This window comes from Doryrhamphus excisus, linkage group LG16 (assembly GCF_037039965.1).
Source record: "Doryrhamphus excisus strain RoL-2023G ecotype Guam linkage group LG16, RoL_Dexc_Guam_v1.1, whole genome shotgun sequence".
NCBI classification, from domain to species: domain Eukaryota; kingdom Metazoa; phylum Chordata; class Actinopteri; order Syngnathiformes; family Syngnathidae; genus Doryrhamphus; species Doryrhamphus excisus.
The window spans coordinates 11,500,647-11,528,363 of record NC_136372.1 but is presented as its reverse complement, the minus strand read 5'-3'; the positions used below and the strand labels follow the sequence as shown (position 1 = coordinate 11,528,363).

The 27,717-nt window shown below is 38.1% G+C and overlaps 2 protein-coding genes across 5 annotated transcripts in view; both read right to left on the bottom strand.

Moving 5' to 3' along the window:
* Nucleotides 1-21,890, bottom strand: pih1d1 (PIH1 domain containing 1). 4 transcript variants are annotated; one of them, XM_078797434.1, is made up of 14 exons: nt 14,951-14,999; nt 13,888-13,926; nt 11,262-11,390; nt 11,072-11,184; nt 4,731-4,834; nt 4,606-4,663; nt 4,333-4,521; nt 3,277-3,338; nt 2,063-2,144; nt 1,892-1,988; nt 1,687-1,713; nt 1,540-1,618; nt 1,101-1,244; nt 1-193 (listed from the first exon to the last, which is right to left on the bottom strand). In XM_078797434.1, exons 4-14 carry the CDS (start codon nt 11,076-11,078, stop codon nt 158-160), a joined length of 885 nt encoding a protein of 294 aa, XP_078653560.1. In that variant the 5' UTR covers nt 11,079-11,184; nt 11,262-11,390; nt 13,888-13,926; nt 14,951-14,999; the 3' UTR covers nt 1-157. The 4 variants fall into 4 exon arrangements, with proteins under 4 accessions (XP_078653560.1, XP_057904799.2, XP_057904798.2 ...); XM_058048816.2 differs by lacking the exons at nt 13,888-13,926; nt 14,951-14,999 and adding an exon at nt 13,040-13,123; XM_058048815.2 differs by lacking the exons at nt 11,072-11,184; nt 11,262-11,390; nt 13,888-13,926; nt 14,951-14,999 and adding an exon at nt 21,771-21,890.
* A 1,733-nt stretch (nt 21,891-23,623) lies between these two features.
* The window catches only part of cpt1a2b (carnitine palmitoyltransferase 1A2b), a 29,755-nt gene continuing 25,661 nt past the window's right edge, over nt 23,624-27,717 (bottom strand). The window contains exon 19 of the mRNA XM_058049474.2: nt 23,624-25,327. Within this exon, the coding sequence (XP_057905457.2) occupies nt 25,202-25,327 (126 nt within the window). The 3' untranslated portion in view covers nt 23,624-25,201. The remainder of the gene's footprint in view (nt 25,328-27,717) is intronic.

Below are 27,717 nucleotides of genomic sequence, written 5' to 3'. Positions count from 1 at the left end.
AATTGATTTTTATTCCAGATTTTTGTTTCAGTACAATAGTAATCTGTTGGCTAATGAAGTGAACATATGTGGTGAGCCTTTCAGTATAAACAGTCCATAATCTCATTTAACATCCTTTGAATATGAAAAAAATACTTGGGAGTTGATGTTTGTCACTTCAGGAGGACACCACAGGTAAGGTGATTGTGAGGATCTGAGACAGAAGGAACAAGATAAATGAGTTGACAGATGTGTTTGAATTGTGTTGACATAACATTTTTTATTATATAAAAAGTTAGTATTAAAAGTATTATATAAAAAGGCCACTCAGGCCTTACAGCTAGGAGACCCGAGTTCAATTCCACCCTCGCCCATCTCTGTGTGGAGTTTGCATGTTGTCCCCGTGCATGTTCTCCGGGTACTCCAGTTTCCTCCCACATTCCAAAAACATGCTAGGTTAATTGGTGACTCCAAATTGTCCATAGGTATGAATGTGAGTGTGAATGGTTGTTTGTCTTTATGTGCCCTGTGATTGGCTGGCATCTAGTCCAGTGTGTACCCCGCCTCTCGCCTGAAGACAGCTGGGATAGGCTCCAGGTAGCAAATGAATGAATAAAAAGTTTTATACGGTTTTCAAATCTTGGGGAGCTTCTGTTGCCATTTGGTGGCAACAGTTAACTTGTTAACTGTTAAAAGTTAACTTGTCCTATCTTGTCTCTTTACACACAAAAAAAACCTTAAACTGTATTATGGAAAGCAGGAAGTGAAAAAATATAACAGTTACTGATTGTAAAAGTACCAGATGGAGGGGTAGGATTTAATAAGTTTTGCTTCTTCCTACTCCTTTTGGATATGTGGAACTGTGAACTGATTATGTCATTCATTCATTCATTTTCTACCGCTTTTTCCTCACGAGGGTCGCGGGGGGTGCTGGAGCCTATCCCAGCTGTCTATGTGATGCACTCAATTGTAATCTGATGCATGTTCAAATGAAATAAAACCATTACCATTACCAGTACAATCAACATATAATGATCAAACTCACCATCCATCCGCATCAACTTTACATGGACATTTTTGGAAGTTAGGGAGCTGAACTGGTGCAGTTTTATTGGCTGTACCTGAGTGCCGCTGTTGTACTGTGCCACACTTGTGTCCTGGTCAACAAGGAAGGGATGGAAGATGTCAAGATGGTACAGCGAGGGTCTGGCTGTCAACACCAGGCGGTCCTCGCCGATGTCAAGGACCAGCGACCGTGATGAAACCTGGAGAGCCGACACTTACTTATAGCTGACACTTTATACCTTGACATTGTTTACTCGCCTTTCTTAAATGGGTGAATATCACTTTTTAAGGAGGCTGTTGAACCTTTTTTAAGCGTATGAGTTAACACTAAAAAAGCAAAAGCCACCCATCTCCGAAATAAAACAAAATAAAACTTTGTGCATTTTGCCTTCACTGATACAAGCAAAGTTTATTCACTTTTATTGCAATGTTGCAAAATGCAGGTATCACTCCTATGCAGTGTGTCTGCTTTTATTTTGTATATGTGTGTCTCACCACACCAGGCAGCTTTATTTCTGCAATGAGGTACTCAGGGACACCAGCAGGGGGCTCCACAAACATGGTAAATTCTGGTCTGAGGAGATAGTTGAGAAAGATGAACGAAAAGCACACAATTATGTCAACGATTAAAACATTGTTTACCTTTTTGGAATAGAAGAAGAGGTCTCCCTAAGAAAAAGGGTGATACCATGCATAACATCAATAAACTGATTTTGGCGTGTGTGGTGTGTTAACAAAATGAGTTACACAGAGAGTCCCATCACAGTGTGTTCAAGACCGAGGGCAAACAGGTAACGCCAAATCTATTTTGAGATGACTCCATGTGTAGCCTACTTAATACACTTACTGAGGTTGGAGCTCTTGAATAACTGGCCTGCTTTTCGTCCGAATGTTCTGCTTGTTGACCGACCCCAAGAACTTTCTGTTCTTCAGCACTTTCCATTCTGGGACAACACAAGAACTGGAAGCTTAACAACTTCTCTGATATTATGCAATAAACAAACAAATGCACACTTACCTCTGCTAAGCGTCAGATTGTATTTGTTCTCTAAACCTTCCAAAGAAACCATGATAACAAACTGCTGGAACAAGGCTTCCTTCTACAAGACACACACATATATATATAGTCAAAATGATTTGTACCACTGAAACTTAAACAATCAATGGACATGTAGTTAAAACAGCGCTCCCTCGCTACATTCACCTTTTGCTGAATTTTTTGAAACAGCATATGAATGGTATTTTGTGTCCTTGTGGTATATTACAGTAAGCAATTGGTGCTATGTTGTGTCTGTTATTGTATTTACCACTGCTTTATTAAAATCAGAAATTCTAATTTGTGTTGATTACGCTTTTTTGCCCAATGTGTGCCCCTTTTTCATATTATATGACCTGTAGAACTTATCATAACTTATCATAAATAATCACCACCAATGCTGATGGCTATGCAGATAAGGCGGGTGTTGAAAATGTCCATGAGGGACGTCATTTTCCATTGGCGCACTAGTAGAAAGAGTATATGATGAGGGGTGGGAAGTAGAGGTGTGTTTGAGTCTTCTCAGCCAGCAATGTGGTGTTCTTAGTCCAGGAGAAGTCCTCAAAGATGTGCATGCCCAGGTCAAATGTCCATGGAAGATTGTTGTCCTGCCATCACTGGACCACCACCATCAGCTCACTCCTGTAGTTGGCTTCAGCATTGTTGTTATGTGGCCCACGGTTATGGGTCAGCAGTGGAAAGAGCGGTGGGCGAAACACATATCCCTGTGGAGCCCCAATGCTCAGCACACAACTGTACATTTTGTATGAGCTGCTAAGGAATGCTTGTGTTGACACAGCACATACAACTTCAGGTCCAGGTCAATAAGAACTGGATGTAGTGCAGCGGAAATGCCATCACGCAAGGACCAGTATGACCTGCATGCAAACTCAAACAGGTCTTTGGAGGGAGGTTGGATAGATAAAATGTTCTTGCCTTATTACTTCTCTGATTCCAAGAGACATGTTGGCTCTTGTCGTTGCTGGGCCAGCATTATATCACCACTTCACTTCACCGCATAAACATGAAGTTTCATGGATATATGCTAACACACGGCTCACTGTTAAGCCACAAAATTGCAAAATTTCACCTTTTTATCTTTTAGAATTAATCATACGAATGGATTTTTTCTTCCTTTAAGGAACAGTAACAGTGTGAAAATGACTGTTAAAGAGAAAGAACAACTACCAACATACCTGGCACTTCTGGAAGAACTCCTGGTTGATGACAACGTCATACGCCGTGCATCCCTGAGAGCCTGACACAAAGAGACTTTGAGTTTAGGCATGATAAAAGACATATGAACTTTCTTATATATGTCACAAGGAAGACCACCTGTGAGTGTTTTTTAAGTTAAAAGTCTCCAAAAGTGTCCATGTAGACCAGAAAAAGTAGCTACATTTCTCCAGAGTCACTCTAGAGAAGACTGAATACAAAAAAAAATGTCAAAAGTGATCCCTCCTGCTAGATCTTCTTATTCTCTAGCAGACAGTTGTGTATGAGGTGTCTTCAGAAGTAGCGTTATGATGCCATCTACTGTATGGAGTTGGTTAGACAAGCGACATTCGAAATGTGTTGCGGTCGGGTAGCTCAATAGCATTTTCCGGTATGCTGCTGTTTAGTCATGTCTCTCTGTGAAACTTATGACATAGCAGCCAGAAAGTCGCTTACTGTGGGTGATGCGGAATCGTAAGTTGTCCATTTTATTCACTAACGACCTCACATTAACGAGAAAAAGGCTGCGTAATGAGAGTCTGTGCGGTCTGCCTTCCTAATTACCTTTCTTTATGTACTCAACGGCGCTTTGCTGTGGTTAAGAGTAACCATCTCGTGCAAGTATAAGTCTTCCGTTCAAGTCACCAGTCATTTTCAGTTTTTAATAACACAAATTATGCTGAATTTGTATCAAAACAGCCTATTTACAACAAAAACAAAGACATTCAATGTAAAAATGTATGCTCAGTCGCAGCTGCGGGCACCCCCATTTAGTCTGAATGGTACAATCTTGATCCTATGTTATTTTCATATGATTCCACGGCCAATTTATGGATGATGGAGGCCGCCGTCTCTGATTGGGACCTTCACAGTAGCAGAATTAATTCTGTACCCCTCTCTTACCCATGCTCGGCGAGTGACCTGCATAGTGAATTGTGGGAGCTCACACAGTATAACCAGGTGAAGGTGAAGCAATGTGAATACTTTCTGGATACGTTGTAAGCATTCATGAATGACATGTGACTGTGGTTACTTACTATTGTCTACTTCGGTGTGTGGCTCCCCAAGGCTCATGGGAACTCTGTAACCACTGGGATCTTCTGATTGGAGCAACTCCACAAGATCCTCTCTGGACAGCTCCGGTGGAGGCGGAACTGAGTTTGACTGACAGATGTTGACAAAGACCTTCTGTTTGTCAGTTTCTGATGTCGTCTTCACACATATTCCTGAGAGGCAGGACTAATTAGCGTGTGCTGCTTTTATCGGATGTTTGTGATATTTGCTGCAATTTATTATATGAAGCTACTCACCAGGTTGTGGTCGGATCACTTTGGAGTCTGGATTTTCGGTGTGCATGTTTTCCATTGTCTAAAAGGAAAGACAGTACCTTGCAAATAAAATACACTGAATAGTTAAAAAAATAGATTTATATTACCTGTAATAACAGCTGTTGATACAAGTCTTCTTGCTGCTGTAACTCCATTTCGGAGGTGAGGAGTGTTGAGTCTGTAGTCATGGTTTTATAGGCTGAAATTAGTCCTGTTGTTTCACAAAACAAATGAAATTATGATTAAAAATAACGTCCTGTGACCTGAAACAAGGTCGTGCTTTTATAACTTTTAAGACACAGACACCCGCTGTCTGCATGTACAAATCTATGCAGGTACACGTATTTTATATTAAAATGGAAGGATGGAGTTTTTCATGTACAGACATAAACGCACCTACTCTGAGACGTCACATTACACAAAAATCAAGTTTTGCAACAACAAAAGCTCAGTGTCTGTTGGAAGAATTGTACATAAAGTTATCCTATTTTTACTATATTCTTATGACCTATTTTTCTTATGACCTACAAACATTTCGTATCACTCACATAACAAAGTAAGATTAATGCTGTGACGCCTGCACTTGTGGTGTACATCATGATTAAGGGAAAACAGAACATGACAGAACATTCCTCAGCAGATAGTTTTAACACCCTCAGGGACATAGGCACGGGTCAGAAGTAGATATGACCTCAAAGGGTGTATGTGTGTGTGTGTGTGTGTGTGTGTCCCCAGAGAATCACATGCCAAGGATGAGCTATCCACACATTATGGATAACATGTTGTGCAAAGAAACTGGTTTCAACTGGAATAATTAAACCCCCCTTCCCTCAGCCATTGAAACCTGATTGTAACCAGGGCCTTCCTTCAATAAAAAGGCAAGAGGGCAGGAGCTGCTTCAGAGTGAGGTGGCGAATTGTTACTGAACGGTTCCTGATCACTCTCCTTGCAAGTAAAAAGAAACTCATCTCTCTGTGTCTTCTTTTGTACAGGCAGTTTTTTTTTTACAAGTGTCGGGGTTTTGAACCTGACAGTGTCCAAACATAAATGTAGTACACGTATGGAGATACCGTATGTTTAAACACAGAAGCAGTACAAGTATGTTAAGTACAGGGCGGATAACTACGTTGCTACAGCAACTCGGATATACTTTAGCTTAGCGTTAGCTTTAGCATCACGTAAGAAGAAAGCAAGCAAGGTGCTTTGCCCCATATAGTTTTACATATACTTTTACATACTGGTACATATTCTGTTGTGAATAAGATTTAAACGGAATAATGTGTATACATATAGCACTTGCCTATCTTCGACAGAAGTTGTATGTTTATCTAAAGCACAAACATCATCCGGCAGCGACTGACAAGCGACGGTGGATTTACTGCACCTCAACCAACCGCACTTCCGGTATGGTTCTTTCAGAATAAGTTTTTGACACTGCAGCAATTTTTATACAAAACAGGAAATAGTTTTTTTTAATTAATGGGTTAATTACCTAAAATTTCAAGTCAGTCCGACTTTTTCACTGGACTGGATTCAAGCTTGTGTGTTTAGTCGTTCAGGAGTGTAAGAAAGAATTTTAAAATGTTTTTAATATTTTAATACTTTTTAAAAAAAATTAATACTGTATTTACATTAAGCGAGTGTAGCTCAATAAATTAGAATATCATGCAAAAGTTAGTTGAATTCACGGGTTCAGTTAGACTAAACATCCAATTAAAGTCTCGGGACGTTTTTGCATTTCATTTGCTGATTAGAGCTTCAACCACTTTTTTTTATTGAACTTTGTGACAGATTTATGAGATATGGAATTTGGGGTAATTAAAAACTATAATCATCTAAATGAGTAAGAAATTAAGAAATACATTTATGAAATATTTGTATGTGTGGTAGTGGCTCTATTCACTTTGTGAATTGAGCTACAGTACTGAAATAAATGCACTTATTCAACCTTAATGAGACCTACCTGTGAGTATACATATACAGTAGTGTGATGTTGCATGCTTGTCACACTTAAATATTTCAGCTCCTCCAACAAATGTAAATATTAGTCAATGACAACACAACTGAACGCAAAATTACGTTTTTAAATGAAGCATTTTATTGAAATTATATAAATGACCCCAAGAGCACAGCACGACTCATCCAAGAGGTCACAAAAGACCCCACAACAACATTGAAAGAATCATAGGGCCTCATTTGCCTCAGTAAGGGTCAGTGTTGGCAGAGTTCCAAGACAAAAACCACTGCTGAACAAAAATAACTTGGCCAGAAAATGTCTTCATTATCCCCACGACCTTTGGGAAAATACATTATATCATTAAAGATTAAAGACTAAAGTAACTTGATGGGCCACATTTCATGGTGAAGTTGGATATCAGAAACATAGAATTTCCACCCAAACAACAATAAGGCTTTAAAATGACTTTATTTTTCCAGTTGTGACAATAAGTCAGAAATAACTCAACATTTTGGGCAATTGAATTACTTACTGGTAAGAAGAGAAAAGTGCATTCCTTACACAAAGGCATGGTCTTCAAAAAAGAGACAAGAGTCTGAAAATATATAAAATCATTTGATCATTTCAGCCTGTGGCAAAGCACTGCTTTGCTAACACAAGAAGCCTAGTCTACCAATTTTATAGGCCTCTAAAGTTGATGATGGTATTGTCATAGAAACACAACAACAATACCACCTATTGTTAATTATGATCATTATTACAGCCTCCGGGGCAGTAATACTAGCTGCATGTGGAACATGCCAATACTCCACTTCACTGGAATGAAATGAAATGTGTTAAAGGGCAGTAGGTTGTAGCTTAATGGTTGTGATGTACAATATACTGTAAGCTTATTTTTTACTTGAAATGCATTACAGGTAGTCCTCAGGACATGAACAGGTTCCATTCTGTCTTTTAGTGTAACTTAAAATACTTAAATTATAGCTAAATTAACTCCTAAATCCCTCACACTTTACATAGAATACATGAAGGACATATAAAAACATAGTAATGAAATGAGAACTCCGTACTTATATCCCTGTGGTTATCTTGCAGGCCTTTCTCCGTTCTTATATATAATATTTGCACAGGGTAGTCTGGAAGAATTACCCTTCTCTTCTCCTCCCAGATCTCCTTGCATGCAATCCTCTAACATTCAATAATGTTTATCCTTAATGATGATCACGACAGTCGAGCGCCTACTCTCTCTGACATTTTTATGATTTTCATTGTCACTTCCACGATGATGGCTTTCCTTTTTTTAGCGCACTGCCGGTTGGGAGACATCATGAAGTGTTGTTTGGCTCGGTGTGGCTGCATCGGAACAAAGTCTATTTTTCCTCCCAGCTCGTGTTTATGGACCAGAATTACATTTTTGTTCATTTATGGGAATGCTTTCATATTCCGAAACAAAAAACACTGTAAACCAAGGACCACCTGTACAGAAGGCCTATATTACAACTATTGTTAGTTATGCAGTAGCTATTGATGCATGCATCTAACCATGAAACCGAGTTTAGTAGGCACGATGATGTTTGTTCCATCGCTTCACTCCACGACACAAAGCAAGTTTGTTGAAAAGAAAGGACAAAGGAATTCCAACAATTCATATTAATTCTGTCCTTTGGTGAGCCCCTGGCTGATGCTCCATGCCAGCTTAAGTGTGGTCCATTCAATTGCAGTCTTGTGAGCACTATAACATGTGTGGAGCAGCACAGGGACTCCTTTAGAGCTGTGTCTAGAGAAGAAAGAGAGCAAGTTAAGTATCCTTCTATAGTATCTTAACAAGATTAGATTCAGTCCAACTGTGTTAAGAGAATTTTTACAAAGGAAAATTCCTGATTTAGAAATTGAATATTTGCATATTTAACGCAGAAAACCTATTTACAACATTCGAAACATAGTTTTTGACATAATTAAAGTCCTCTAGAAATGAAATAGCACCCCTATAGTCACTTTTGCACTTCATTTAAAGGGGACCTATTATTTGTTTTACACTTTTCTGACCTATAAATGTTACAATGTTGTATTCTCCCATGACACAATGCCAAAGTTTCAGATAATGAGGGTTGTGTATTTGGAAGTGAACCCTGAAAGAAGTTTGGGAAGGTTCTGAACACTCGGTTTCAAAGAGTGTTTTCTAACTCGCTCACTGTGACAGCCTTACTACCTTATATGGGCGTGCCTGACTGGGATTAATCACAGTGGAGTGGGCGTGCCCAGAGGCAGGTAGAATAAATTAAAACAGCGTTTCGGAAATCCAAGGAAATCCAGCTGGAATAGGTGCAGATTCTGGAAGATCTATAAAGCTTTCTGTGCTGTTTATCCTGTGGGGCTGCTCTATAGGAGTCCACAATGTACATAATAAGCATAATAGGTCCCCTTTAAGACATAAATAATACTTGTGCACCTGTGTGTTGCCGATCAAGTTTGGTGTGCGTGTCTCACCAAACACAAACACTTACTGACACAAAGGGACTACCATATAACAATAATAATAATAATACCAAAATATCTTTAATTTTTCTGGATGCATCTTCTGAATGCCTTATGTGTGTATTTTTGTTAATTATGCAATTTTTATGCTCACAAATGCTTAATTTGTGTCAAAAATACATAACATTTGCATGTTATGACTAATAATAAATGTAAAAAAAAATGTATTAATTAATATATTTTTGAAAATTCGGACCACAAAGTGGTCAAGGATGACTGTACACCCTGTCATGGCGTACTTGTCTTATGTCAATTTGCATCTGCATGACAATTAACTTTTGTAAAAATAACCATGTGAAATCCATACATGTTAATGGTAGAAGAGCCTCTGGTTGAACTTAATAAATGTGTAATATTACCCGAATGAGATGAAGCTGTGTATTTTCCTCATGTGAAGAGTCCACTGAGTTTGAATCTGTAGGTACTGTGCCAAACTAGAAGATATAACAGACATTAAAAATGCTTGTAAGACGAGCAGCCAAGACGAGTGACACAACTTGTATTTAACGCAGCAGGTGCTGATTATTGAAATGACATTAATCACAACGGATGAAAAGTCGGTATGATCACAACAGTGAAAGTAACAGTAACACAGCGCTGGAAGAGACTCATTACAAGTTATCATAAACAGTTGATTGCAGTTGCTGCTGCTAAGGGTGGCCCAACCAGTTATCAGGTTTAGGGGGCAATTACTTTTTCACACAGTGCCATTTGGTAGGTTTGTAGTTTTTTCTCCCTTAATAATAAAAGGCTTCTTTTCAAAATTGCATTTGGTGCTCAGTTGTGCTGTTATTGACTAACATTAAAATTTGTTTGATGATATGAAACATTTAAGTGTGACAAACGTGCAAAAAAATAAGAAACCGGGGAGGGGGCAAACACTTTTTTCACACCGCTGTATTTATTTTTAAACAATGTAGGCCAATTGCTTTATGAGTGTCACTTAAGTCATTAAACTTAATGTATTTCCATTATTTGTGATTTTTCACAATTCCTGGGTGGTCTTGGGATGTAACCCTCCCACCCTTGTGTCCCTGCACTTATGTAAACAACGCTAGTCATAGTGAGGATGCATGACAGACTCACATCGATCCCATGTATTTGACCCACATTTGAGATAAGGCTGCACGGCGGGCGAGTGGTTAGTGCGCAGGCCTCACAGCTAGGACATCGGAGTTCAATTCCACCCTTGTGGGTTTTCTCCGGGTACTCCGTTTTCCTCCCACATTCCAAAAACATGCTAGGTTAATTGGTGACTCCAAATTGTCCATAGGTATGAATGTGAGTGTGAATGATTGTTTGTCTATATGTGACCTGTGATTGGCTGATGACCAGTCCAGGGTGTACAGCTGGGATAGGCTCCAGCACCCCCGCAACCCTCGTGAGGATAAGCAGTACAAAATGAATGAATGAACGTTTGAGATACTACAAGAACCATGAACTTTCCCAATCGCTTATCACTTATCATGTCTACTGTATTAGGTAATAGAAGTATAAAGGTGACTATATGGGTGTTTTTTCATAGACAGGCTTGCATGCAAAAATAATCAATTTATTAATGGAAATTCACAGATTTTTTTGCTGAAAATCCATCCACTAATCCAAGGTTGGGTTGTGGGGGCAGCAGCCCAAGCAGGGAGGCCCGGACTCCCCTCTCCCAAGGTGTTCCCAGGCCAGTTGGGGGACATAGTCTCTCCAACGTGTCCTGGGTCTTCCCCGAGGTCTCCTACCGGTTGGACGTGGCATCCGAACCAGATGCCCTTGCCACCTCATCTGGCTCCTCTCAATGCCCGCATATACCAGTAAAATATATGACATTTAATCCTTTTTATATTTTCATATTTGTAGTGTGTTACCTACACTGTTAATTAGGATCTTGAAGTAAAATTTAAGAAGTCTTCATATATGGCCCAGTAGTTGTATATATGCGCTGAAAGGTGATTTTTCCTGCCTCACCTGCCATCCTCCGTCCCGTGTCATCTGGCGACGCATGTGAAAATAAACAGCCAGGGGCAAGACCAGTGCAAGAATTGAAACAAACACTAATAGTATCTCCAGGGTTGAAAAGTCTGGGTAAAGGAAAGAGGAAAAAAATCCCTTATCAGCCCTCCTTGTGGAAGTCACATCATACCATAAATATACTTACAGTGGCTTTTACTTGCTTCACTCCCGGGATGTTGGCCATGTCTTATTGAGTTTGGCTGTGCAGTTGTTGCCATCATCACAAGTGACGTTGGCAGTGGGGCAGTGGTTGTTGATGGCAGTGGTGTTGACACTGGTAGCAGAACAAATGTCAGGAAATTCAAAGGCAAAACAGTTTTTTGAAAGATTATTATTTCCATATTCAACTCATTGCAATTCATTTTACAGTAAAGTCTCGTTATATCGATATTCTCGGGAGCTGGAAAAAATATCGATATAACTGGACTATCGATATATCCGATCCTGTGCCGAACTGCATTAAAAGTGGGCGGATCTTTGATATGGCATGTAATTTTCTCCTTGAGTTCATGGATTGTACTGTAGTGAAGTGAAAAATAAACTTATGCATGAAATAAAAACGTCTTTACACTTTTTTAATGACTATTTCTTTTCTAAAATTCAACCAATGCAAAATCCTCACGCTTCAGCAGACAAAACCATAAACATTGTTGCAAAAAATTATTGCATTCATATACATAACACAATGCAGTTAAAGTCAGATGGGTCACATTTTTTTTCAACATTTATTATTTTCATAACGCACTCTTGCAATAGTGACTCTGAGTAAATATTCAATAATGCACTCGACATTGTTCTATACACACGAGAGAAACCACGAACGCCAGCATGTACATATGAAAAACAGTGATTATTGCAAGCGATAAAAAGATATCTGAATACAACACAATTAAATACATGTATGGAAAACAAAAACTGCAACATTTACATTACTTATTCTGCAATACTTTAAAAAAATCTTCCATCTTCTTCTGCTTCCCCGTTTTACCTTTTAACACAAAAGATTCAATATTGTTTAACATTTCATATTAATCTTTAAGATACAAGTGTATTGATTTATTTCAACAAGATATTGCTTCTTTGATCAAGCAATACCGTAAGTTTACTTTCATAATTTAACAGTAAAGCTAGTGCCAAGAATATTGAACACATCTGAAAATACTAAGTCTATTCACTGAATCTTCCCTCTAAATTATACAAATATTTACTCCTTTACTTCAAAAGATTGTTTAATACTTACCTCATATTAATTACCTGTAATCCTCTAATTACCGTCCGTCGGTGGAAAAGCCGAAACGGTGTTAGCCAAAAATCAAACAATACGCCGTTTACAGATTTCGTTAATGGTGGTATTGAAATCCTTAAGCAAATATTGATTCAGCTTTAAGATGCTTTTGTATCGCTATAAGCAGACCAAATTGGCTGGCGGGAGATGAAAAGGGCATCGTAGTAACCGGATTATCATGATAACCGGGTTTCGTACTAACCGGAACTAATTATAGAATAAAAGACTAGAAATTTGCCAGGAAATGAAAATAGTATCGTAATAAGCAGTACTTCGATATAACCGATATCGATATAACGAGACTTTACTGTATATTGATTGGTTCTTGTTTTCTTGTTTTTTCATGTTTGCCAAACTTAAATGTTTCAGATCATCAAACGAATGTAAATATTAGTCAATGACAACACACCTAAATTACTCTTTTTATTATTAAGGGAATAAAAATCCAAACCTACATGGCCCTATCTGAACGAGTGATTGCGCCCCAAACCTAATCACTAGTTGGGACATCCTTAGCAGCAACAACTGCAATCAAGCAGCAAAACAGCCCCGGTCCATCACACTACCACCACCATATTTTACTGTTGGTATGATGTTCTTTTTTTTTACTTTTACGCCAGATGTAATAGGACACACACCTTCCAAAAAGTTCAGCTTTTGTCTCGTCAGACCACAGAGTTTTTCCCAAAGGTCTTGGGGATCATCAAGATGTTTTCTGGCAAAACAGAGACGAGACTTCAGCTGTGGTTTTTGTCTTGGAATTCTGCCATGCAGACCATTTTTGCCCATTGTTCTTCTTATGGTGGAGTCATCACCACTGACCTTAACTGAGGCAAGTGAGGCTTGCAATTCTTTGAATGTTGTTGTGGGATCTTTTGTGACCTCTTTGATGAGTCGTCACTGTGCTCTTGAGGTCATTTTGGTTGGCTGGCCACTCCTAGGAAGGGTCACCACTGTTCCATGTTTTGGCCATTTGTGAATGATGGCTCGCACTGTGGTTTGCTGGAGTCCCAAAGCTTTAGAAATGGTTTTATAACCTTTTCCAGACTGATAGATCTCCATTAATCTCAGTTATGTTTTTAGACGCTATATTTTTCACACAGGGCCATTTAGGTTTGGATTTTTTTCCCTCTCTTAATAATAAAAAGTTTCATTTATAAACTATATTTCATGTTCAGTCGTGTTGTCACTGACTAATACTTTTGAATTAGTTTGATGATCTGAAACATTTAAGTGTAACAAACATGCAAAAGAAAGTAAGAAATCAACTTTTTCCACACCACTGTATAACAACGCATATTGGATTGTATTTTTGTTTGCGAAAAAGCTAAATAAAATTAAATAAAACAAAACAAACAAAAACAAAAAGTATAAAAAAGTATACTTTTTAAGTATAAAGTATAAAGAATTAATAAATATGAAAATATTTTTCTATAAATAATTCAATCATAATTTGTGAAAATAAATTAATTTCAAAAACACTTACCAACTTGCCTTCTTTCCTCAAATAACGGGCAAACACTTTCTGGAAAAAAACAACAATATAATAAAATTCTGAAATACAGTGGAACTCATTTAAATCAGCACATTTTATTTCTTCTAACAAATGGATCCGTTTATGTCGGCGTGTTGTTGTACTGTTAGCTTTTACCGTTATCGCTAAACAAGACATAAAGCGAAATTACCGCTGAGGCTCTGCTAAGTCACAGTCGGACGTACCATTCTTTGGCCGTGCGATTTTCCCCAAATTGCTGCAGTTTTTTTTTGTACGTGGAGAACATAGCTGTGGTCAAACTTTCTTTCTGCTGCTCGATTACTGTTTTCAGCTGCATTTCACTGCTTGCAGCTTATAAGTCTGCAGAATATGATTTTCTTTTGGGGGGCATTTGTGTCCCGTCATTCTCAGTTATCTTTGTAAGCTAAATCTACTGTTTAAATATTGATTCATTAAGGAGTAGGAGATATCTGTGTGAAAGTCTAGAGTGCCGTCTTGTGGCTGTCTGTCAAATTATATACATATTTTTTAAGTCGCTCTGGAGTATAAGTCGCAGTAACAGCCAACCTATGTCAAAAAGTGTGACTTTAAAAAATACGGTAATCGTTCATCATCCATCATCTTAGTTGCAATGAGCGATGGTTACATAACGTGGGTCTTTTATACTTTTCTTTTGCTAAAAAGCGTAGTTTATTTTGACACCAGAAGCTGTTTTCCTGTGTTTCTCCTACCAGTATGCCACTGAATTTACATCAAAAATACACTTGAAGTCTATCTACTAGAGATGCGCTTGTACTGACTTGCTAGACCAATTAAAATAGACGCAATTTGAAAGTGTATGACGATGTGAATTCAGCTTTAGTCACTAAATTTGGTAAAAATTCATGAATACATGACAGCATGTTAGAAAGCCCACGGTTTTTACATGTTTATGTCTTCACTACCTAATTATTTTTTTTATCAAACGTGAAGATTTTGTGGTCCTTGAACGCACGTTATAATAATATCTTCTACAATTTCTGATTCATGTAATAAAAAATAGTTATATACTCACCATATTCACAGCCTGCAGTGTAAGAGGAAGAAAAAAATGGATACACGGTGTATTCTTAACTGCCCCCAAAGTATATAGTAGCATTTAAAAACAGTCAATAAGATGAAATATTGACAAAATGAGTGGTGTATTGTGTTACCATTTATAGAGCTTTTGTTAGCTTTCACTCTGGCAAGCAGACACATTAAGTGGTAAGTATGGACGGTGGCATTCAACACAGGTTTACACTTGTGACTTTCAGTTTTGGCCTGCAGTGGAAAAAAGAGGTGAATACGTTGACACCAAACAACTAAATGCGATCATATCCACACATACAAATTCACTCACATCTCTGTCAAAGCAGTCTTCCAGCACATCGCACATCTGGTCTTGCAGACAGTATCGCTCTAATGTACATTCTGCCACATTCTTCAGAAAGAGACCAAGATAATATAATGCTCCAAACATGAGCCTCTATGGAACAGCCTCGGCCCATTTCAGCACTGTTTCAGTAACTTACTGTGGTGTTCTCTGGGATCACAAGGTCGACCAATTCCAGTTCAGTTATGTTTTTCTGTGTGACGGAAGTAAGCAAATAAATGTGAAGCTCACGTAACCTTCAAGAATCACACAACAGTTGTAATACATTTAATGAGATTAAGACTGGAGGTACCAGAGATGAGGATGCTGAGGTTCTCATTGGGAGTGACCAGGATGGATAGGATCAGGAAGAAGTACTTCAGAGGGACATTAGTCAGAGAGGCCAGACTGAGACGGTTGGGACATGTCCAAAGGACAAAGAGTGAATATATTGGTAGAAGGATGCTGCATTTAGAGCTGCCAGGTAGGAGGCATAGAGGAAGACCAAAGAAGAGGTTTATGGATGTAGTGAAGGAGGACATGAGAGTAGTTGGTGTGAGAGAGAGACAGGGTTGGATGGAGGAGATTGATTTGCTGTGGGGACCCCTGAGGGGAAAAGCCAAAAGAGGGGTTAGTCTAAAATGTAAACCCTGTGTTTTTTATTGTTCAATAGCCTGTCTTGGAAATGACGCGAGAAATGGTCAGAAGGAAGTACAGCAATCCCAGCAACACAAAAGACACACAGCAACATGATAAGTGGATTTCAGCAATGTAGGATCCCTTCTTTAAAAGGGTTTTAACATTATTAGAGCCCTCCAAACATGAAATAACAGCCCTATGTATATTAAACTCATATTACCCAATATAGTAGACATAATCAGTGAGAAAAAACCCAAAACAAAGCCAGAAATAAAACTTGTGCTCTTGTGTGTTGTAATAAATGTGTTACGAACATGTGGACAGGAAGTGTAGTTGGGGGGTATGAGTTGAGTAGCCTGTGTTGTTATTATTATGATTGATCTTATGATGCTGTTATTATTGCACATGTTGTCATGGTTAAAAAAGATTAAAATATATTTTAATTAATTCATTCATTTATTAAATAAATGCATAATTACACGCATATTCAAATATTAGAATATTAAGATTAATATATTATTATCATATTAATATTTTTCTATAAAATTAAATGTTTTCATTTTCAATTAATAATCTACTTATTTATTTAATCAATAAATTAAGTCTTAAATGTCTGGTAGTCTTTATGCTAAGCGACAAAATACACAACTTTTTTCACATTTACCAGACATGTTTGGTGAATTTGCACAAATATCGGTATCAGTATTAGAGTATCAGCCCGAGACCAAAGGTCGATTCTAGCACGCGGTGGCATGATACTGGGCCTGATACCAGGCAAACCATGTGATGATCTCATTATCACATACTATTTAATCATGAGCTTATTATCACATACTTTCGTTTTTCCATCATGTAACGTGCCAGAGAGTTGAATTTTGATTTGAGAGAATCAGGCTCGTGTTCATCCCCATTTTCTTTTCTGATTAATAAAATAATGTAGCGACCCTGACGTGTTCATGTTGACATGTTGTGCTCTTGAGTGTCTGACTGTTCCGGGTGACTGTGAATGCACCAGGGGTGGGGGCGTGTCGTGTTGAGGAAGCACTGTTGCGTCGCTGGCGGTGGTTGCAACGGCGTGGTTACGGCCGACAGTAGCCAGTATTGTTGTGTAATAAAAGCTCGTTAGCGATCACAGTCGTGTCCTTTCCATAGCGTCGGCAACGACATTACAATAAACATAGACACGTATTTGTCTAACTCAGGCGGGGGAATACTTTCTACCAGTCTTCGTTCGTTCTTGCAGTTGCAGTCGCCCTTGGTTTCCCGACTTGTATTCGCATTTTAGTTTTTTCGATCATTTCAAGAGTGTCCTCCTCATTAATGGTGATAAAACGTTCCATTTCTAATATTCTGTTTGCTATTTGTCTTTCGCCGGGAGTGTCAACCGCTGACATGTTGACAGAGCACAGACGGCAGCAAAACAAACGCTCGTGCGCTATTCTCTGATTGGTTGTTTCACGGGCACGATACCAGAGCAGCGCGCTCTGAGTGGACAGCTACGGGGGCTGATACTGGACATGGTTAAACTCTATAGTTCATCAGTATCACTGCCCTGGGCTTTGACACAGTATCATTTCGGCCTTTTCCCGTATCATTCATGAGCGGTTTCTAGGGTACAGGGCCAATTAACACTGTAGTATGTGATAATCACCGATACCAGCCTGAATATTCCTCAGCATCATATAAAAAACAACAAAATATGTGGTATTGCACGTCACTGAAAGTGCATGACATCATCAACAATGACGTCATATCTAGGGGGAAGTCCACAAGGGCAACTCAAAACTGCAGCCTAAGAGAAAGAATAAACATGTCTGCCAAAACAGCAGTGTCTTATGACAACAATATGTGTATTGATTATTATTCAACTTTCAAAAAAGAATGTGTGCAGCAAAAATACAAGAAACATACCCATTCTTTCACAGTAAAGTAGTCTTCACAGTTCTCTTGTGACAGTTCAACCAGGGTGGAAAACACCTAGAATGTCAGTGGCATAATGAGAGTAACTGAAATACCGGCTACCACAATGACATCGTTTATATGTACTATGACTAATACCATTTCTAGATAGAACATAGACAATATGAAAACAACAGCGCACAGTCTATAATTCATTATCTGCAGTAACATAAAATACAATGAATTCAGATTGTTGCTTCTTCTGGCAATTGTATACTCCAATGCTGTAACTTACAATGAGACACAGGTAGGATGCCTGCTTCCATGTCATTCTGCTGCCGTCAACATCCAGGCTCACACTATAAAAGTAATAATACATTTTATTTGTATAGCGCTTTTCAAAATACTCAAAGACACTTTACAGAAGAATGAAGTTGAATAAAGCAAGTAAACAGAATAGAAGACACACCAAAAAGTAGAGAGAACACTGCATTCAGTTGGAGAAGTTTTGACAGCAAAACCAAGTAACCACAATAAAGAAGGTTTCGGCTGTGTGATAACTAAGCGACTATCGACAAAACAACCGTGAGCATGTACTACTAGAGATGGGCATAGTAATAAACTATGTGGAAATTATAGTTATATCATATATAAATAGCATATATAGTGTATGTCATATTTTGAAGCACTACTTGACTGCAACCAGCAGAGGCACTAGTCTGAACTAGTTTGAGAAGAAGTACAACGATACAAGTCAACTATAGCCATTCGCCATTAAAGGGGACTTCTTATACACATTTTAAAGCCTTTGTATTGAGTTCTTGACTCCTATAGAGCAGCTATACACAATAACCTGCACAGAAAGATTTCTAGATCCTTCAGAATCTGCACCAGTTGCTGCAGTGTTTCCGAGCCTACTCCGCTGTGATTCATCAAACTACCCCAGCTTACTGTATACAAAGACAGCTTTTGCCTGGGCATGCCCATATAAGTCCAGGTTGTGCTGATGTCAGTAGAACAGACTGGCCCGCAGCACACTAGTTTGAGGCCCCTGCTTTGATATGAAAGTTTAATGTTAATGCGGCCCACGCAAGTTTGATATGGATGCTGTATGGTATCATGTACCCAGAAAAAATTATTACGTTTGATTAATGTTCATGTTAAAGGTTAAATAACTGTTAATAGTTATCCTCCCTATCCGTGTGGAAGTGGTCAGTTTTTGGGTATTTAAGTTTAAAGGAAACAACTTTAAGGCTACCGTTTAGGTCGCTAGCTCTCTAGTTTGAGAGTTAGCATGTGTCTCAAGACCCTGCAGTTGCGAAATATGTTGTAAATAAAAAGAGTATAAATGTGACTATAGTCGTGTTTTGTCATGTCTACAGGGCTCTAATAATGCTTTGTTAATTTTAATCTGAAAAAAATAATGTCTACCCACCAACTATATGTGGTTTCTTAAGTTTTTATTATTTGCCGTTATATTGTTATTATTACATTTATTTATTACTGATTGATTGATTTTCTTTAGTCTTGATTTGTTTATTTATTTTTCATCTTATTTTGTGCAGAAAAATAAAAATTAAGATATTTGAGAACAGTGGAATGTTTTATCAGAGCTTTTATTGTAGAAAATCAGAACCAAAGCACTGAAAAAGTTTGTATATTTTTCTGTTTTTAATAAATGCGTTTTTTGTTTTTTTTTGAAAACCTGATGCGGCCCAGCCTTGCCCAGACCCGAGCTCCAGTGGCCCCCAGGTAAATTGAGTTTGAGACCCCTGGTCTACAGTCTACTTCACTTTGACAAGTTATGTTTTTACAGTGGGGGTAATCACTTTTTCACACAGGGCTACGTAGGTTTGGATTTTTGTTCACCCTTAAAAGTGAAAGTTGTTTTGTAACTGCATTTTGTGTTAAATTTGTTTGATGATCTGAAAGTATGGCCGCAATCATGCAATCCCCCCCCCCCCCAGTGATTAGGCAATCACATTTCTGACTGTAATTCATTAACTATCCAACACTGCTGCAGATGAGGAGAAAGTCAAACGTTAACCACATGGAAGTGAAACTCAGATTATCAAAGTGACTTAATTAACCCTGTAAGCATTACCTCTCTAATGACAAGGCCTTCCCTGCAGAAACCTGGAAACTATTCATGAAACTGCAACAACGACTTCATGGCACACTTATAAAGATGCAGTCCTGACAAAAGAAAAAAAAGCAGACATTTTTATGTCTTAAATAGGATATGTTTTGTTCCAGGGTCCTCTAAATCATTATTTTCATAGTTTTACATGCATAAAAATATTTGATAAATGAACACTCGAGGTTAATTTTACCTTTATTGAAGATGTGATGTGATGGTCTCCAAAGACAGGGTGTGGCAGCGACATCTACCACCACCACTTTCCGATTTTGACATGAGTTGTTTCTTGAATTCGGTAGCGATTTTCAGCAGGATAGAGCCAATGTACCAGCATTTTGATAAAAAGGTGAAAAACATTATCAAATTCAGGTAATAACCCATGGAAGCTGGTGTCCGTGTAATGTCTCGCTGCCAGATCATGTCTTTGGGAACAGTCACATCTTCAACAAAGGTAAAATTAACCTTAAATGTTAATTTTCTCATTCATTCATATGAAGAAACTGTTGTAAAATGTGTTGTTTTTGCTTTTCTGGTTGTTTTGCACGGTTGACTTTATTTTGTTGAAACATTCATTTTCCGTTTCATTTACCACTTATCCTCACTAGGCGGGTGCTGGAGCCTATTCCAGCTGTCTTCAGGCGAGAGGCGGTGTACACCCTGGACTGGTCGCCGGCCAATCACAGGGCACATATAGACAAACAACCATTCACACTCACATTGTTTTTGGAATGTGGGAGGAAAACGGAATACCCGGAGAAAACCCACGCATGCACGGAGAGAACATGGAAACGCCACACAGAGATGGCCGAGGGTGGAATTGAACTCGGGTCTACTTGCTGTGAGGCCTGTAGGCTAACCACTCCCACACCATGCAGCCTTTGTTGAAACAATTGTATGTAATATAAGGATCTCTTTGGAGTTTTTGTTAATTCAAGATGTTCATTAAGAGGACAACAAAAACAATTGGCTAATTGGCTAAAATGCTGACATTACACACTATTGTTATGTTTCTCGCCATGTTTGCATGAATCACCAACTTCACACAGCTCATATATAAGAAATAATTACAATATACTATATATAAATAATTCAAGATTAAAGTATCAAGGATCACGTACACAAATACCATATAGCTGAATAATAAACAATACATATTGCAATAAATTCAAATCAATTTCGGACTTAAAATAATGTACAGCTTTAAGGCCAGCCCATTTCCGGTTAAACAACACACACTTCCGCTTAAAATCTCGCCCACTCCAAGGACGGATAGCAATACAGTTCATTTAGATGGGTGAACAGATACAAATACAGATACTACTTAAATGAAGGACATTACACAGCCGAAGAAAGCCATATTACATTATTGGCAATATCCTGACCAACGCAAACTGACCACGACCCAACTTTAGGAATGGCTTTCCAGAGACGCTCGCAGCAGACTTATGTTAATTTTCTGTTTATTATTATTTTTAATTCATAAAATGATTTATTTCAGTCCAATTGACAAATATTTCTATTTTCAGTTTCTGCCTCACCCGTGCCTGCAAGCCACTGATTGTTATATTCTTTTACATTGTTGAATTTAACAGCTACTGTAGTTAAATCGGTCATAAATTAAGTTCTGTGTTGTTGTAGAATCTTTTTCATGTGTTTTATTTTCAACCAACTAAAATCTAAAGCTTGAAATATTAATATTAATGTTAATGTATTGTCAAGTAGTGAAGATGTTGTTAGCTTCAGTGTATAGTAATGTATGCTAGGTCCAGTATTAAGACCATCCATTAGCAGTAGTGGACTTACCGTGTTTCGGCGTCGAAGAAGTGCGTCTGTTTAGAGCCAGGGAGGCGTACATCTTCTTGCGACAGTTTACTTTCACTTTCACATTGTGTCTGTCTGTATCCGATCCGCTAAATGAAAGGCGGTCATTTTAAGCCGAGGGACCCTTGGGCGCGTGCAAGACCTGACAAGACGACACGAGGCAAATCAAACACATATGGACTTTGCCTTTAATGGGGGGGGGGGACACGCCCACAACCAGGCCCATAAACACACACAGGCACATTAATATTGTTGGACCACCTTTTGCTTTATTTCTTTAAAAGCCACAACAGTGTTTGAAAATGTTTCATGCATGCCAATACACTGTGGCGGGACTCTTCAAACTGCAGCATGGGGGCCAATTTCAGCCTATAGCTTTGATACATTGGACCCTCACCCACTCATATAGTGTGCACTAAACTCCATAAGATAATTCAATAATTTATTACATTAATCCCACATTTCTTGTGGTTATTTGGTTCTTAGACCAGACCACAAAGTCGGATTCTTTATTCAAAGAATAGAAAACCTGTCAATGACCTTCTACATACGTTTATGACTTTATTGGAGCCTTCTAGATATGAAATAACACCCTTACAATCACTTTTACACTACTTTTATCCCAACTAGCAGACATAATAACACAAAATCAGCCATGTAAAACATACTGTAAATAAGACGCGTGCTTTTGTGTGTTGCTGGGGTGAGTGGGCGGGACGGGCAGGAAGACATTGGGGATTGTTGATGAGCTCAACTATAGCCCATGTATTATTGTGCCTGTTGTGAGCTAAATCAAACCTGCTATAAAACCCTGTTGTCCTGGTGCTTGTGTGTCCCATTGAACGTTAGTGACATTACCGACACCTAGTGAACAGTGCTACAGTACTACATATTCGAATGGGTGTTCTGAATGTCTTATATTTGTATTTTACTTCATTATTCGGCACTATTCCACACACTATTATGCTTGAATATGCTTTTCTTTTGTTTGTTTTTACTAATAGACCATATTTAACCACAACACAGCATGATTTAGTTATATACTTTTGAAGAAACGTGAGAGTGAAGCGCTGTGGCAAGGGATTACTATATTCTTCTCCAAAAATAGGTAATTTTTCCCCCCAGAAAGCGCATCTCATTAATCCTAAATCAGTAAAACGTCTCAGCGCACTCGCCTTCCAATAGTCAAGTAATGCTATCACTTGCAACTTCTTTTGGACTAGTTATTCCTTATTTTATCATAACTTTAAATAAAACAGGTACAGCCGCAACGTTGCACCCAATTATCAAAAAGACTGGAAATAATCCACAATGTCAGTAATATAGTAATATATGCAGTAATATAGGAGAATAGAAGTGCTGGGACATTATGATCATGAGATAAGACAGCACATCATATTTAAAGTGATCAGTTGTTCAATAAAATCCTTTAAATGATAAAATATCAGCTAAAAAAAAAATGAAAATGCAAAGCAAAGTCAGAGATCATTTTATTCCATCACCACATCCTAAAAACGGGTCATTAATGGTTTGTGTGTAAACAATGTTTCTTGGGAGTAAACATCATAAAACGTGGTGCAATACACACACATCCATTGAAAAGTAACCAAAGAAAAACACAACATTAACCAATATTATTTATCTCACAAAAAAATAAACTTTTAACCCCAACAAACAAGAAATAGTTTACTTTTTACTGTTAAATGTACACAATCCCAAGTAGGTTAAGTCTTAAAGTGAAAAAACTGACTGATGCTTATTGTAAATGTGAAAATGTAGCTATTATGCAGATGCACAGTAGATAAGCTGCTCCTTCAGTGAGTCTTAGAGATAGAGGTGCGAAGCTTGACGCATTCGTGTTTTTTGTCTTACACGATTATTCATGATATGTGCTCGTCTCTGACTGGTTGTTGTGTTCAACATTTCCCTCATTTAAGTGCTTGTTGTTTGATTTGTGTTCCTTTTTCCTAAGTCTGGTTTATTTGAGCTTTCATCCCATGTTCTTACGGTGTCCAAAATTTTGAGCCAAATCCAAGGATGAGGCATACATTTGGTAGCATTAAAGATGCTAAACCTAATCCAATGTAGATCAATCTGGGCAAAGCTATCTAAACAAAACATCAAAATCAAAGCAAATTAGTGTAATATCTATATATAATGAATTCATTTTTAATTTTTACATAGTGCTGAAGGCCAATAAAAGACAAGCTGGGGCCGAAAATTGCCTGTGGGTATAATGCACGTGTATTATGATACAAAGATCACACAAATGCAACCAAGTTGTGCCGGAGTCCGGAGGTTTTAAAGATTTAAAAAACAAAACAAAAAAGCTTCATGAGTCAACGGTACTATGGTTCCCAAATTTTGTCCCAGTTTTCGTTTACATAAGCCAAGCAGTAGTCTGGTTACTGACGACTCAATCATTTTTTTTTTTTTTAAATTGAGTAGAACTCCAAAATAACCCATCATGGGGCCATTAATTCGAGAAAGAACTCGTTACAAAGTATACTCCTCGCCAATCGTCTTCAATACAGTTAAAATTATGTTGATTATCAATTTCAGTTGTCATTTTTTTATTATTTTACATTGTTTTGTGCATGTAAAACTATTAACTATTCTCTACAGAATGTATTTTTGGGAATATTTTTTGGTGTCTGGAATGAACCAAGTGGATTTCCATTACTTTTTATGGAGGTACGACTACACTAACAAACTACTTCCATCATTCTCAACTAAGGAAAATAAAAATCTGGAAAAGGAGATTCAAACAAACACTTTTGAAAAAAGGAAATGGTGACTGTTACGTAACATGAGAAAAATATGTATGGAAATGAGTTGACACTTGCACCTCTACATCCCTGCACAGGCTAACAGCAGCAATGTGTCATACATTCAACACATACAAGTCATAAAAAAATAATATTTCCATGAGGAATTGCATTGATTAAAACTGCATTGTATTACTAAATAATACAGGCACACGTGTACAAAAACTAAAACGCTGACAAAGAATATTTAAAGACATTTTCTGAGACTGGTGCAGGCTTTTCTGTCCTTCAAACCTTCGTCCATTTGTTCTCTATTTGATTATGTTAGCCCTTTATCGTGAAAGCAAACATGTGTAGTCGCTTATTAAAAAGGCACCAAGATGAAATCATCCAGCGTGCACAGAACACCCAAATATGTGTAGATGCTATGTTCCCTCAATTATGAATCATACTAATTAATAAAACTTTTACTTTGTCGTCACTGCATTCAAGTGCAAACTGATACGTTTCACCTTCAGCTGAGGTCAATTTGTGGCGGCGGCGAAATTGGAAGGCGCATGAACCACGATGGCTGTTTTGAGACACACACTTCAATCTTAGTTTCACTTTGTGCCTTTGAGAATATTCACCCATACTCAACCGTCCTCAGCACATCTTCTTGGACTGAGGCTGGGCTGCGGATTTGGACGACGGAGTTTTGGTGTTGGCAGAAAGGAGAGCCATGATATCTTGGAGAGCTTTGTTTATCTGAGCTCCAAACCTGTGGGAGTCCTAAAACGGAGACAGGAAAAACCATTTAGATCAGTGCAACATCTGCGGTGCACACATGCATTTTTGCACGGCATGTGTGTGTTTGTGTGTCAAGTTAAGGTCAATCAAGCTCAATGATACTACACAAGTCGAAAAATCCATTTGTCTAAACACTCTAAACCAGGGGTCTCAAACTCGCGGCCCGCGGGCCAAATGCGGCCCGTGAGATGCTAGTTTGAGGCCCCCACCTTGATACCAAAGATTAATGTTGAAATGACAGCTTAAAGCTGTGTGCACACCGGACACAATTAGCATGATTTTGCCCCGCCCATACTGTTACCCTACCCTGTTACCCCGCCCTGTTTTGCTTAGGATTACCAACGAAGCTAAAGGCTTATGATGCTGGGTACAAATAAATGCAGGAAATGATTTGGAATAAAACGGAAAATACACGTCAAGATAAAGCATCTCATCAAACATGTTGTTAAAGTTACGACGCTGCTCCCAGATGGAACTGAGTACGATGCTAACTTGCTAATTGGGTCAAATGATTAAGTTTCATTAATGTTCATGTTAAAGGTTAAATAACTGTTAATACTGTACATTTGAATCTGAAAAAAAATTATTTCTCTACCAACTGTATGTGGTTTCTTACGTTTTTCTTATTTGCTGTTTTATTATTATTTTACTTATTTATTACTGATTGATTTATTGTCTTTATTCTTAATTTGTTTATTTATTTTTTTAATCTTATTTGTGTATAGAAAAATAAAAATGAAGATATTTGAGAACAGTGGAATGTTTTATCAGATATTTTGGTGTGGAAAACCGGAACCAAAGTACTGAAAAAGTGTAGGGTATAGCAGAAGCAAAAGCATTGAAGATAGTTTTTTATTGATTTTTTCCCAGTTTTTAATAAATGCGTTTTGTTTTTTTTTGAAAACCTGATGCGGCCCGGCTTCACCCAGAACCTAGCTTAGGTAAATTGAGTTTGAGACCCCTGCTTTAAACCGTGTTATGACCAATGTATTGTTATGTTCAAAGACATCACATAATTTAGAGTGATAAGAATATCCACGGGCTGCATGGTGAATGAGTGGTTAGCGCGCAGGCCTCACAGTTAGGAGACCCGAGTTAAATTCCATCCTCGGCCTGTTTTCCCTGTGCATGCGTGGGTTTTCTCCGGGTACTCCGGTTTCCTCCCACATTCCAAAAACATGCTAGGTTAATTGGCGACTCCAAATTGTCCATAGGTATGAATGTGAGTGTGAATGGTTGTTTGTCTATATGTGCCCTGTGATTGGCCGGCGACCAGTCCAGGGTGTACCCTGCCTCTCGCCTGAAGACTGCTGGAATAGGCTCCAGCCCGTCCCGCGACCCTCGTGAGGATAAGCGGTAGATAATGAATGAAGAATATCCACTTCATGTTGTTCTTTATCTTCTTGTTTACACGCACACACGTACGTATACACACACATGCATTATAAAGCCGCTTTTGTGATGTCACTGAATGCATCTCGCACTCTTGTAATAAGAGTAAGTGTCATTTCCAGAAGGAACAGACTAGAGTTGGCGATACATACAGTATATGGTGTTGGAATTGCACTGCTGTCAGTTATTAAAAGTGAATTAGTATTAAATAGTGTGGGGATGCTCCACTGTGCTTCAGTCTGCCATCATAACAGACATGCATGCTTGTCCTAGTTGTTACGCTTACCTGATCATCTTTTATTGCACTGTAGTTACTGTGAGATGCATAAGTGAAACTACCACAATTTTACTTGCATTTGAATTGTTTGTGGATTCCACTTAATGGAAGACTAATACAGTTAAAACTTGGTTTTTGAACGCCCCAGTTTTGTATGACTCATTTTTTTTCATACACTGTCTCGGTTATCATACAATATTGCATACAACAAATGAGTCAGTTTTCTCTGTATTTATTATTACGTTGAATTGAGTGCCCAAAAAAAGCATGCAACGCATTGCTGACACACTGTTGGTACATTTTTGTTTTAATTGAATGATAAATAACCTGCAACAGGGCTAAAGAAACTTGATGAAAGTGGTGTGAAACACTATTGAACCCAAGAAAGTAATCACCATAAAGTTAAAAAATGGCGCCCCCTTCCCTCCTCTATAACTGCTCATCAAAATGGATGTTAAATGTTTATTTATCCATTTTATTCATAATTTCTAATTATTCTGCATTGTTTTTTTCACGTAAAGCAATAATTGCTCTCCATAAATTGTACTTTTGGCTGCCTGGAACAGATTCATTGGATTTCCATGGGAGTCTTCACAAAGTGAATATCTTCATAATATCCAACTAATTTCACTGTTGATTTGTATTACGCCTCTTAGAAGGGAATAAGGGATTAACAAAAAAAGTCAACAGCAGCTGGGTGCAG

Excerpts from the sequence above, each read along its gene's own strand:
- pih1d1 (XM_058048815.2), bottom strand. The coding sequence starts at position 21,822 with ATGTACGCCTCCCTGGCTCTAAACAGACGCACTTCTTCGACGCCGAAA. Across the intron at positions 4,835-21,770 it reads TTCTTCGACGCCGAAACACG|GACTAATTTCAGCCTATAAA; the intron begins GTAAGTCCACTA and ends GTGAAACAACAG. Across the intron at positions 194-1,100 it reads AGTACAACAGCGGCACTCAG|ATCCTCACAATCACCTTACC; the intron begins GTACAGCCAATA and ends CTTCTGTCTCAG.